At 32.5% G+C, this 14220-nt stretch overlaps 1 protein-coding gene across 1 annotated transcript in view; it reads left to right on the top strand.

The window, feature by feature from the left end:
* Positions 1-2664: 2664 nt before the first annotated feature.
* Smp_144300 (putative tns1 protein) overlaps positions 2665-14220 on the top strand; it is a gene marked incomplete at both ends in the record, with an annotated part of 35366 nt that continues 23810 nt past the window's right edge. The window contains 3 exons of the mRNA XM_018795110.1: positions 2665-2793; positions 5107-5274; positions 6619-6680. Of these exons, the coding sequence (XP_018649455.1) occupies positions 2665-2793; positions 5107-5274; positions 6619-6680 (359 nt within the window). The remainder of the gene's footprint in view (positions 2794-5106; positions 5275-6618; positions 6681-14220) is intronic.

Below are 14220 nucleotides of genomic sequence, written 5' to 3'. Positions count from 1 at the left end.
AGTCTACTGGAAGATTAAAATAAGAGTAATATAAAACACAGTGGTCGAGCTATTTGGCTGATATACAATGGAAATATAAATAATAACTGTTCAAAAAATAACTAAAAGTAACACTTATTCCGATATTCACTCTGTCTAATCAACAAGATACAGTTTAGAACGGAAAACCTTAATCTCTGTCAATCGTTTGTCTGTACATATGCATGCAAACTCAAACGTAATTATTAGCACTTTATTTGCGTTGAGATGTTAGGTGATTTGAGATAGTTGACAAGAAACCCTGAATCTAGGTTTGGTATCATATGAAACTCTTTAGCATGACGAACCTGTAACCTCGAGGGAACGGATTGACCTGATTAGTTTGATGCCGTGACACTTCGCTCCATATTTTGAGAAGCTACTACTGTGCTAATCAGATTAAAACCAAGCTTCTGCACGACTGATATATTTATAGTTGATTGATCACTATGTAGTGACTAATGTTATTTGTATATATGCTATCGGCCTATTCACCGAGTCGTCAAGCCCTTAAGTTATATAATTTCTTTCTTCAATCTGCTTAAATGAAGACTAATTAGAGTATGGACCTCCCCTTTTTCAGGAACATTACAAAAATGTATCATTGTATCTTAACCAACTTGAACTGTGTTCATCATGGAGTTCTTGAGTCGTATATTGCAGAATAATACTATCCTTTGTTTTGCATATCAACACAAGATACATGTATAAATGAAGGGTATAAAAACGAGTAATCGATGATAGTTTTAAAAAATAGATTTTATCAAACAAGTCAAAAATAAAACGTTTACAAACATAATTTGTTGTTTACAGAGTACTGTATATTAATGAATACTTTCCAATGAAATTGGTTTCACATGATTGCATAGAACACATAAATCTTCGTGTAGCATATAAATCAAAAATTGAATTAATGTAATTTATTTGGATCTCTAATCACCTTGTTTACATTTTATAGTGATTTTGCATTACTTTTCATGACGTGATGCATTTTTCATTCGAAACAACTATTGTAAGCATGTTAAGTTTGATTTTCAACACAAAGGGATATTAGTTGCAAACTGGTCGGAAAAGAATGTCTGTTTCACCAGTGATTAAGATTTTCCAACATTTGGGACTTAAAATCTCATACAAGATCGAACTTCCTGAGTTGAATGGAATATCTTTATATCAAGTGGTGATTAATTTTCTATATACATGTAATGAATGTATGGCTGGTAAATGTAGATAGTTCTGTCGACTTATTTTATCCACATGAATCCTCACCGGTGTTGTTTTGTTCGATCTCAATCTACACTCGATTCATATTCTGTTAATAAAATTTAAGTTAGCAAATATCTTAAAATAGAATATGATAAATGGCCAATGAAGAAGTGTAGTGATGTATTCATTATAGAATTTAAATAATGGATTTTGATTATAGCCAAGCGTTTTGTTGCAAGCAAGCACGAACTATGTATAATTGAAAGTGTCCTGTAAAAAACGATATCTTTGATTAAAGGTCTCCCTAACATACGTCGTCAACACTTCAATTTCATTCATTGAAAACAATTCTCAATTGATAGAAAAAAGAAACAGAAAGATTTATTCGATCATATATGATGTCTGCAATAATTAATACGAGTTTTTCAAGGAAAAATTCGTTGTGTCTCAGCTAATATTATGTAATATGCATTAACTTTTGTGTCACTTTTATAAGATGAACATGGTTCGAAAACATCAATATACATTCGGCGGTTATTTTGTATTAGATTACTGAATTTCTTGATTTTCACTGATTTCACCGCTTATGTTCATCCGTCGTAGAAATTAGCCTTATCAAACAGTTAAACTGCCAAAAACTAAGTCTTCTCTAATAACTTGCACTCAGATGGGTTTCAGAGTTCTACTGAATCAATGAGCTACTCAGGATTGATGATATTTTATGGTAGTCGTGATAGATCTATATTTGTCTGAGGTTGGATATGTAAGTCAAAAGATGTTTACTGTGTGATGTGAATATGTCATGATAGCTAAGAAATCTGAAGATCTTAAGTTCAAGTATATGTAATTTTGTTTATGAGCATTGTTAGGAAGTTTAAAACTAAAATGAAACAGTTGTTTAGTGATCTCAGGTTTCAACAATCCTCCTGTTAATGTTACTTTGTGAAGAATATCATCTTGATAATAAATATATCTTGAGTTTACTGAAGACGTCCGTAATGATTAAAAGATTGTGTAGAAGATTAGTACCACAGGTGGGTGATTAAGGCGTAGCTGAATAGTTTGATCGTTCGAATTTCATTGTTCTTCCGAACAACATAATTAGCACGGAATTCGAACACTTCACTTGTACCTGAAATTTGAGCTGATGATGTTGTTCAGAAGAACAGTGAAAGCTTCAGGACAAAACAATCCAGCTCAGAGAACAAAACTACACCAACTTTATTTATGATGTAATACTAATTAACCTTTTATTTTGTCCTTTCCAGACTTTTTATAAGACTATCGATTAATTCGAGACAAAATGAACTTAAATTCAGTTGGTTAACACAGGTGAAATATCATCTCAAATGTTGTCTTTATTATTCACATTACACACATTATACAGATGTAATAAAATTTATGTCATATCAAGTAACATTCTGTATGTAAACTCCTGACAATATGGATTGGAATAAAAAGCATCTGAATTTAAATGAGAGCACCGAGTTTGAATCACTCATAACAATTGAGCCAATGGAAATGAAACATATCATTCAAGATCCATTAGATCTAACCTTCGAAGAATATAAAGTAAGTAATGTAAGCGAAACTACTCATGTATTACTAATTTTGTTAATTTCACTATGAAATACATTTACATTGTAGTGATTTCTAGTCAACCCATAAATATCAGTAAATATTTTATATAATGTTGAATTGATTGGAAACAAAGTGTCACACCTCACACACCACTGTCACATTTCGAAAGGAATAGAGGTTGTTTCAGATAATAATACACCTTGATGCTTAGTGTCCCAGAATTCATGCCGAATCTCACCAACCATTTATTTCGTACTTTTCCTGGATCTGAAATTCAAACAGTAGAGGTCAAGACAAACAGTGGTACTGTTGATTGTAAAGTCATGTGAAATGCCAATCTATTACGTACAGATTTTTATGATTTCTGTTAGGAATGAGAATAAATTTTTGACGATACAAGAGTGAGTATCTCATTTCCAGTAGAGAATAAAGACACAGAGGGTTAGGTCTGATGGTTAGGAAGGGTGAGATAGCATTATAATCGAATCGGACCTAATAAATTGGTGAATTTTCTCAAGGTCGCTCAAAGTCATCCAAAATCTTTAGTCTCACCTTAAATGACATCTGTATTCGTATTTTTATCTTGACTCATATTCTATATGTATTAATTCAGTCATTAAATTGTAAAGTTCTGCTGAGTAACTGATAGTTATCTGTATTCTCTAACCATTAACAAGCTTTAAATTCTACTATAAACTTCCAAAAATGAGGTTTTTCCACAGCTTCTTATGCATTCATAACATACTATTCTTCTAGTGCTAATACGATTTCCATTAAACATATTGAGATGACTTTTTAAAAGGTCAGTGACTTAGACAATATTGATTAAGTATGACCTTATGCTGAACTCAATACGTATACAAAACGTTGTTCAGCGTGGTTTGTACTCATTAGGTCGGTTGTATTAAAGAACAAACAAAAAGAGCAAGGTACATCGGCCGTAGCCAGCGCTCGCTTTCAACCCGGATAAAAAGAAACTTCATCAATATTTAGTGAAATGTGATGATTGTGGCGAAGCGAATGCTAACAATTTAGATTTTTATGGTAGAACTCGAACATTGTATGTCAGTAGAATATAAGCCTTTTCAACTGATAAGATTTTGATTACAGTTGAGGTTTATAATCACTCGGCCCACACAATCCTGTCTTAAGTTTTTACATGACCTATATATATAACGCTATATTAATGCTGGTTATGTAGTGAAATGAAATATGACACGGAACGTGTCATTTATTTACTTCTAAACACAAATAAGAAAATCAATATCTTTCATACGATAGTTCTACAGAGAATTTGTAATTTTAAGCACAAAATGATATTTTTCAATCATTTAAAAATAATAACAACTTGGTGGACGCTTTTTCCTAGTTTTGAACTCCTTAGTTACATACACATGTAAGAACTCATAGATAATGGAGTCCAGAAGCTGTCACTGTTACAATTGTTTACTGTTTCCTAGTACGTCCGAAATTTTTAGATCTAAATGAAGATGACTGACAGTTTATATTCATTCAAACCAATCAACATTTCTAAATTTATCATATGTTTATGTAAATTTTTGACAAGATTAATGACAATGAAGCTTATCAATATTTTTCGTGGAAAATGGACAAATGAATAGATTGATAGTTGTTTTCATTTTTTAAAAAAAATTTTACACATACAATGAGATGAATGTCAAAAACTAGTTTGGCATAAAACCAAAGCTTTGTTAAATTGATTGCTTGCTAGGTTTTTAGAATAAAGCGATTGTGGTTAGTAGCAGTGTAGTGTGGTCTAATTATATCCACATCAGTAGTATATAGTGATGGTCAGACATAGAATGTATTTTGGCAGAAGACCGATAAAGAAAGAACTGAAATGAACCGCAATTGGTGAGAAAATGCATGAACAATGAAATTAGAGATGTACTAATATTTACAGAAGTGACAGTGAAGATTGAGACAATTGATTGTTATTTTGCAAATTAACTGTTCATTGTATGGTTATCAGAATTTAGTGAGATAGTCTGTAATTTGTGTCTAAATACACTCGATTGATCCCAATCGTGTTTTGTTTACTACAGCAGAATCTAGGATTGTAATTTCGTTCTATTTGATACTTAATATCAGAATGTACTTATATTTTGGCGTTGATCTTTACAAAAGGAAATGAGCCCAATACATTTAATAAATACATAACACAAATTGCTACTCGGGTCGAAATCTCAAGTCACTCAAATTGGTGATAGTATTATTTGAAGATTACGAATTCAAATAACTTATTTAATGTTCCTCTTATTTTAATGTCTACCTTGTAAACAGACTTCTCAAACATCTGATTCAGTTCATGTATTCCCAAGTGAACCACGTGGAGTGTTAAAAAAGAAACCTCGTTTCGCCGTTCCGATTATTACTGAATGTGAAAATGAAAATGAAGATGTAACTGACAAAGTAAAATCTTTTATAAATGAAAATGAACTGATTGAACAAGTAAGTTTGATAAAATTTAAGTTAAATTTTACTTTTTTTATCTGGTCAAAATCTCGCTGATTCGTAACTTTAAAGTCAACTTTCTTATGAACCATTTGTTAAGTTGATCATTCATCATTGTCGCCTACTTCTCAATAATTTATCTGTTGGAATCAACATTACTGAATACTTAGCACGAGTCAATCGTCCTTGAACTAATCGTTGGGATTTCAATAACGGTTATCAGTGGACGTAATTGTCATTTAGTATGAACCCAGTTATCTAAAAGAGGAAGACTCTGTTGGTTGCTTTTACTAACATATTCACAAGTAATATCTGACTGAAAAACAATTATATATTACTAGGGACATCATAATTACCGCCTGAATATACATATAGTTCCAATTTACCTTAAATGGTGATTATTTTAAACTTTTCACTCCTCATCATTTCATTGATGATTTCAATTTGAAAACATCAACGATTTGACTTTTAAAATAGAGCTATTTTTCCCTATGAAATTCATATATTTGTTTTTGTAAATATTGAAATTCTTGCCTGATATTGCTTATTGCTCTTAACAATTGGATTTACTTAATATAAGTAAAAAAACGCTTGGGGTATTGAATATCTGAAGGAATCAGGTAGTAGACAAACCTTTACCTCTGCATTGTTCTTATTGAAGCTTTTTGAACATGTCCATCTGCAACAACGGGAGAATTATAATGCCTCTATAGAGGCATCTTCTTCTATCACTACAGAAATTAGAAGTACTGACTTTTCGTCAAAGTAAAAGTCAAGGTAGTAATGAGAAAAATTATGTTTGATTTGATTTTATAGAGATACTCAATACCGATCAACCTAAATTTAAGATATTTGTATATTAGTGATTCTGTTAATTCTTCTGTCTTTGTAGGACATGTTTCACTTGACGTCTAATCAAGTATGTTTACATTGTGAACAAAGGATTTACTTTCCGATTTCGTGCTTTAGTATATAGTCAGTATATATGTGTTAAATACCTAGAGTTATTCTGCAGGGAACCTTGGACACTGGTTTTATGCCAGCTGACAGTCATAACCAAGGTCCAGGATTTATCGTCGGCTATATGATGCATACATGTTGAGTCACTTAAACTAGTGGCAAGATTGCAACTTGATTGACAATATTACTAAAACACTAAGGATTGAACAAACAGTAAATCGGTTATTAATCACCGATCAATCAGTGTAAATATCTAAGTTTCACAAACCGTTCCTATAATTCACTTACGTTGTTTCATTCAAAGTGACATGGACAGTAGAAAAAAGCATACAGTTAATGTTTGCTAAGATAAATTGTGGTTCTTCAACACTTATGTTACAGATGGACAATATTTCGTTTGAGGAGTATTCCGAAAAAGTGACTGATTCAAAATGTCAAGAAATGTGAGTCTCATTTTCATGATGTTCTTTATTGTTTATTTCATGAATATACTTACAACTGCAAACATTTCTAAAAAAAGGTTTACTCACAATTGATAATTACAAATGCAGATTTCAATAGTTGAATATAATAATCTCCTCGTTGCTGATAAATGAAATTAGCGTTGAAAATAGGTTACGTCATGGAAATTTTTTAGAAGTTTAAAGTTTACCTTAACATGTATCAGTTACTTAAACCTAAAATTTACAAGTAAAAATATAATTTTAATAAGTAAATAGGTCTTAAATATGAGAGAATTTATGTCAAAATGTATGGATATGTGTAGTTTAATAATGTAATTGAGATCATGAACAGATCTGTGTTAGAAAACCATTGAAAACTTGGGGAGCACTTGACGACCGTTTCGTCCTAGCATGGGACACCTCAGCAGTGCTCATCCGTGATTCCGCACGTGCAACTGGAACCCCAGGACCTTCGGTCTCGCTCGAACTCTTAACCTATAGGCCGCATCTAACTGTGTTAATGTCTAACTTTGACCAATCCACGATATTGTATTTGACGGCTTTGAAATAGTAATGTTACTTTTAATTAAAATGTAATATATCAGAAAAAATTAATCAGTTATTTATGTTTTACAAACATTATTTTCAAGCTCACATTCAGCATCTTGATTAACTCATTACATTAACTTTTTCGTACTTTCTCATCAAATTATACGTTTCAGTTACTTAAAAGATTAATCGCTTCTTTTTAACAATGAATTTGGATTGTTTTTTGTGAATCACAGTTATCGAATTTGGCTTCACAGGTTAACTATTATTATCAGAAGGGGTTTTTGTGGAGATTTAGTATTTTCATAGTTGAAAGCGTGAGTCAATTCAAGCTAGACCACCAGGGAAAACCTGGAAGATTTTTAAAGCTCATTATGTTGGTTTGAGATTCGGAAGGTAGAAATTAGTAATTTCAATAACGAAATACAAATTGGATTAATAGTTATTGCTCAATAATAGATTAATTCATATCGAATGTTAACTTGAATTTGCATATATGTTAAGTGAAAATTTAAGCTCTGTGATCAGAATAAATAAGGGTCAGATAGGGTGGGAGAGATATGATGGTGCAATTACTATTCGATCAAGTGGGGGACTAAATTGTGTGGAAAATTAGTAAGACGTAATGAAGAGAGTTCAATGCGAAGTGAATGAATCATGTATAGGGGAGATTAATACTGATGTTTAACCAATAATAATAATAATAATTTATTACTTATTTATTTAAACGCATAAATATTGGTGCAAAGGGGCGCCGGATACAAATGCGCTACACAAATCTCATTTGATTTGTGTGAAGGCTGTGATACTGCCCGAGTGCCGAAACAGAAGCAGATACTTTTCTTAGGGGGCCACACCCGAAGCCTTTGACCTTAAGGCTTGATCCACAAGGCAGTGAAGCATCGTGAAGAGATGCAGTCCCATGGTAGCCGGTGACCAACGATTGATTCATACACCATTTCTTCCCTCAGGTTACTGGAGCCCATGTGCACCATTGATTTGTAATCAGGGTTTTCCAACTCCTCCAGGTGAACTCGCCTTGTCCACCGACCCGGTTAAAGCGCCTGAAATTCGCTTTCCGTCCTCTTCATTCCGTAAACAACAGTAATTCCACGAGAATGCAGTGAGTAGTACTTCCCTGGCGGAGGCTATATACGCGTGGCTATGTGAGAGCATTCGGAGAGGAAGAGCGGACTCTTTACACTCTCGACCGTACCAGGGCATTTGGGGGCAACAATAATAATAACACAAAGATTTGTGAATAAAGATAAGACAGACAATTGAATTTGACTACGAAATATCGTAAGTACATAGTCAAATTAGGTCCTCCAATAGCTAAGATATTTGAACAATCATCTCAAAGTTGGTAGTATAGAATTAAGTATGATTCAATTAGTATTGTTGCCTAAACAACTGGTAAAAAATAATTCCCAATCGATATTTTTATGTACACTTAAGTTTGGGATATTTAAATTTTGAATATATTTGTAAACAAACATTGACCCTATTTCATTTTGTCGTCTGAGTCACAGCTTGATATTTTCGTTCTTTATCTCTTCGAGTTTTTCGATGAATTAAGAATTCTTGTTAGAAAATGATTCATTTGATTATTTTGTTGTTGTTGTTTATTTTGACAGACACAGTATAATTGTCTCATATAAATAACTAAACATCAGTCACTATGTCTATAACATGACAAAATGGCAAATAGGTAAACAACAATAAACAAGACATCCTTTATTTACTTTTACACTTGACATGTTAATGAATACACATATTTCCAATATAGATGTATTTTCGTAGAGACTTTTGTTTCGTAAACTGAGAGTAATTTTATCATAAACTTACATTATCTACCGTTATATTTAGAATTGAAAAGCACTGAACGCTTGGTTCATTTTTTCCATAAGACCTGAAGGTTCTGCTGTTTGGACACAGCTCTCATAATTAATTTTATGTAATATGGTGTATGACAACGTAAAAATAATTTAATTGAATAATGTTTATCAGAAGAGGGTTTTGTGGAAATTTTAGTAATTTTATATAGTTGAGATCATGAGTCAATTGAAGCTAGACCACCATGGAAAACCTGGAAGCACTCCTCAGCAGTAAGGAGTCCCACAATAGGACGAAAAGGCCGTCCAGTGCTTCCATGTTTTCCATGAATAATATCTGTTTTAGAAATAGTTGGATCTAATTTTGGATAAAGTTATTGTTGCATTGAGCGGTCGTCGTGTCGATTCTGATAGCCTTGAATAGAGCAAGAAGAATATACGTAACTGTATAACATGATTTTATTTTATTTCCGTGGTACACTCTATCAAATTCATCTTTTTGTTCGAATATTTATTGATATAATTAAGTGGATAACTATTATCTCTCAAACATCTATCAACATTGGTTAATTCTTCTTCAATTTTGTCCTCCGAGCATAATTCTAACAAAAGCTCATCTACAGCTTATCAGGTAGAGGCTATTTATATTCACTCCATGTGCACTTTTGATTAATATCTCTTTGAAACCAACCATATTCATTACTTTGAGTACCAAGGTCTAGGAGGAGAAACTTATTATCATCCTTATAACACACGGCAAATCGTATATTGGAGTGTGTGGTTGAGATCCTAATACCGATATACACGCTTTCTATGTGTGGGTCTAATGCGTCACCTAAGTGAGAAGACAAAGAATCAATAGGAAGCTTTATTCGTTATCAAAATAGGAACGACATGCAAACTTACGTATATAAAAGTGTCATTCGCTGACTGAGTCATATCTGGATCAATAACGTTCATTTATCTGTATACACCAGTTAATGTTTGACATTGAACCGCTATATTTGATTGTTCATGCCTATAAGTTATGCATCATTTTCTGTGTTACAGTTAACAAGAAGGTAAAAGAGTTTTTGACTGTTACCTAACAAATGTTATCGTAAATGTTATACAAGGACTTTCGATCTTAAAGAGACGTGATTTCGAAATGATCTTTTAGTTTTAGTGCTTCATGGAAAACTATCAAGAAGTTTGGGAAAAGTATCAAGATTCATGTGATGCAGAACCCTAGTTTCAAATCTCTCGACGTATGGTTTTTAGGACGAACAAACTGCGTGGATTCTGCATGAAATCTACCAGAACTTGAGGAGCTTCATCAACCTGCTAGTCGTTCTCAATATTCTCGTCCCTAGACATTTATTTTGAAGTTATCATAACTAAATTCCATTGTTATCTGTTAGTAATATGCTAAAATCTAGATGAGAGAAACAAATTTAGAGCTAATATTTTATTTTAATAATGAAACCTCTAAAACAGTTGAGCAGTTGAACATCGATTCCGTAATAGATCCCCATGAACAAAACTCAAGCTTTATGCCGTGTGCATCGCATTGGTAACAACTAACTAGACAGAACCCATTAATGCTATATGAACAAACGTTAAACTGAATACCATCTGTCTTTAAAATACTTATCTTCTCAATAACTCCTGTCTTCCTAACAAATTCTCGAATTTCTATGTGTAAATTCTCGATTCAAAGATATTTAACCATGTTGAGATTGAAACAAAATGTCCGAATAAACTTTATAATTTTATCTCCTATTGTTGAACACAAAAGATATTTATTTTAACGCCTTTTCACAGATTATTAGACCTAATCAATACGTTTAATTTCATTAACTAAGCATTTTTCACCCTATCGACGATTACAATTTAACAATTATGACATAATTAACGGTTAAATAAATAAACAATACTTGAAAAAAGTAGGCTGGTGAAATTATTCAAAACATAGAATTCAGAAGGGGCTTTTGTGGAGATTTCAGTAATTTTATAGTTGAAATCATGCGTCAATTGAAGCTAGATCACCATGGATCGGTTGAAGTTAGACATTAACACCGTTGGATGCCGGCTCAGTGGTCTAGAGGTTAAGCGCTTGCGCGCGAGACTGCTAGGTCCTAGATTCGAATTTCGCGAGGCGAGATTGTAGATGCGCACTGCTGAGGAGTCCCACGATAGAACGAAACGGCTTTCCAGTGGTTCCAGGTTTTCCGTGGTGTTCTAGCTTCAATCGACCCATGATTTCAAGTATACATAGAATTGTCTATATTTTTTCTTTACTACTATTTTCATTATTATTATTATTATTTGATTATTGTATATTTATTTAATCTTCTTATATTTTATTATTAAGTAATTTCATTTGAAAATGCGGATTTGTGGCGATTTTAGTAATTTTAATAGTTGAATTGATGAATCTATCTAAACTTGACTGTCATTGAAAACCTGGAACTAATAGGATTCTCCAACAGCGCACATCCACAGTCCCGCACGTGTGACTCGAACTCAGGACCTTCGGTCTCGCACGCGAGCGCTTAACCTCTAGACCACTGAGCCGGCATTTTCAAACTTCAATCGATCCATGATCTTGCGCAACTGTTCATCCATTGAGGGGTCGTGGATTCATAGATCGAATAATGTATTTGACCACTGCAATTTCATTTCACACAAGTTGTAATCAATTGTAGATGCTCATTTATTTCTTATTTCGTAATCTTTAGCAACTATTAGAATATTGAAGATAAATTTTCTTCTGAAATCCATTTTAGTGGTTTAATGTTGATTAGTTTAATTGAGTCGAGTAATTCAATTCCTGGTGAGATTGTACACATGCTCTGATGATAAATCTCATATGAGAATAAAATGGTCTTATAATTTCCAGTGGTTTTCTATGGTTCTTTTGTATATATCAGTCAGTAATGTAAAGTATCTTCAAAGATTCATTTTTGTCATCATTTAAACGAAATAATCTCAATAAAATTTATTTACTTATCCACTTCTAAAATGAATCATCAAGACAATGAAATGCATTCGAAAGTTCTTGAAATTGTTTTCCAGATCCTTAATGAAAAACTATTTATTAATTTGTATTGTAGTTCTGTTAGTTGGGAATTTTTATTTCACTTATATATTGATTGTACTTGAACAGGAAGTTAACGACTAGAATATTCCTTTTATTCCGAAAGCGCTTTTTATCGAATATGTGGTTCATCTGTTGTTCGACCAATTTAAGATATTTTAGAAATTTGTTTTTTTAACATTTATTGGTGTACAATAATTGTAAATCACAAAGTGACCTAAATTAGATAACTACTGAAAACGAGAATGGCTGTAAAATACAACCATGTTGAATGTGAGACATAAATCCATTAGTGGCATTGGGAGATAGCAAAATATTGCGAATTGACTGAAGTTGCGAACGTAAATTACATCATGGAGACTGAGCGGTTAAACGCTTACCGAGAGACCTAAAGATCCTGAAATCATGTGTGCACATTACTGAGGAGTCCCATTTTCGGAAAAAACACTTATCAATTGCTACCTAGTTCTGAATGGTTGTCTAATTAAGGTCAGTTCATGATATAAACTATGAAACTCAATAATCTACACAGTCCTCTTATACAGCAGCTACCAAACATTTCAATATTTTGCGAACCATATAAATCAATCAATTTGAACTGAAAACATTTAAATATTTAGAAGTCTATAACGCATATTATCTTAACGCGATTTCAACCTTTTTATAACTTAAAACGCCATATAATATTTATTGTAACTTCACGGTGTAATATCGTTACATCAGTCAATACATAATTCTTGAGAAAATCAGTTTTTTTATATAGTTAAGATCATGGATCAATCGAAGTTAGATCACCATGAAAAACTTGAAAGCATTGGGCAGCCGTTTCGTCTCATTGTGGGACTCCTCAACAGCCTCAATTGATTCATGATCTCAACTATATGAAATTACTAAAATCTCCACAAAACCCCATTCTGAAAATCAGTTTTGTTTTATGTCTGTTTTCATATTCATAGTTTAGCTTAAAACTCCACAGTCTATATTTTTCCCCTCTCTCAACTGAATACAACTATTCAAGTAAACTCTGAAACATTTGTTGTATTTATAGGTATAATTACCAAGGTTTGACTTGATAGTTTCGAATAAATTGAGCATAGGGTAGATTGTAATAAATAAGTAATATATTTGTAATATCCCAATGTATAGGAAAATTAAATTTTCTGGCGTTTCGTGGCTCAGTGTAAGCCACTTCTTCAAAGAATAAATACTTAAATCAAAATTAATCCAAATTTATTTATTTATTTGTTGTATTTATTTTTCAAATAAAACATACGAATCTGTGCACACAAATTTTCCCTGCCTCTCTATCTAGTTGAATCAAAACGCTTCAAATATATCATAACCTACAGGAATTTGTTGTTAATCTGTCTTTTATGAATATGGAAATAGTTACTGAATGATTTTTTTTATTTCTTTATTTATGAGACATTACTACTTCTTGCTTTTCATATGTTTAGTGTTTCCTTTTTTCTACGAAAGACAGATCTATTATATTTGTTCAAGTATCTTTACCAAAGTAGCTGGAATTTCAGGGTACGACTCAAAGTTCAAATATTGTTAGATGTCGGTTAAGAGTGCAAAAAAAGAACTAAAAATCTGTCCAATTAACCGTTTTTCTTCATATGATTGCTGAGTTTTGTAAGGCTTTTGTCTCAATGTTTTAATATTTATATAAATGAGGTTGAGAAAACGGGGAAATGGTAACTTGAGCTATGTGTCAATACATCGTACTATAATCTTTTGATATTTGCTAACAAACAGAATTATCATTTCGTTTATCAGTAGAAGTTAGTGACTTCAAGCACTGATGCCACGCTTTGGTTTGGCCGCCCCTAACTCTCTTCGAACCATCGCCAATACTAGTCAGCATAGCGCGTCGTGGTAATCGGTGTTCAGGCATACGTAACACGTGGTCTGACCATCTCAGTTGATGAAGAGTCATAGCAACTATTTCAGTACCCAATGCTTACGCACGTTCGATTTACAGCGGATTTTAAAGAAGACGTTATAGTTGAGCAGCTACAACAAATGGGATTACCAAGAAGTTCCTTTATTTTTGATTGCGGTGATCGAATAA

This window comes from Schistosoma mansoni, chromosome 1 (assembly GCF_000237925.1).
Source record: "Schistosoma mansoni strain Puerto Rico chromosome 1, complete genome".
Classification (NCBI taxonomy): Eukaryota; Metazoa; Platyhelminthes; class Trematoda; order Strigeidida; family Schistosomatidae; genus Schistosoma; species Schistosoma mansoni.
Note: the sequence above shows the minus strand (reverse complement) of the source record. Positions and strands in the feature narration are given on the sequence as shown.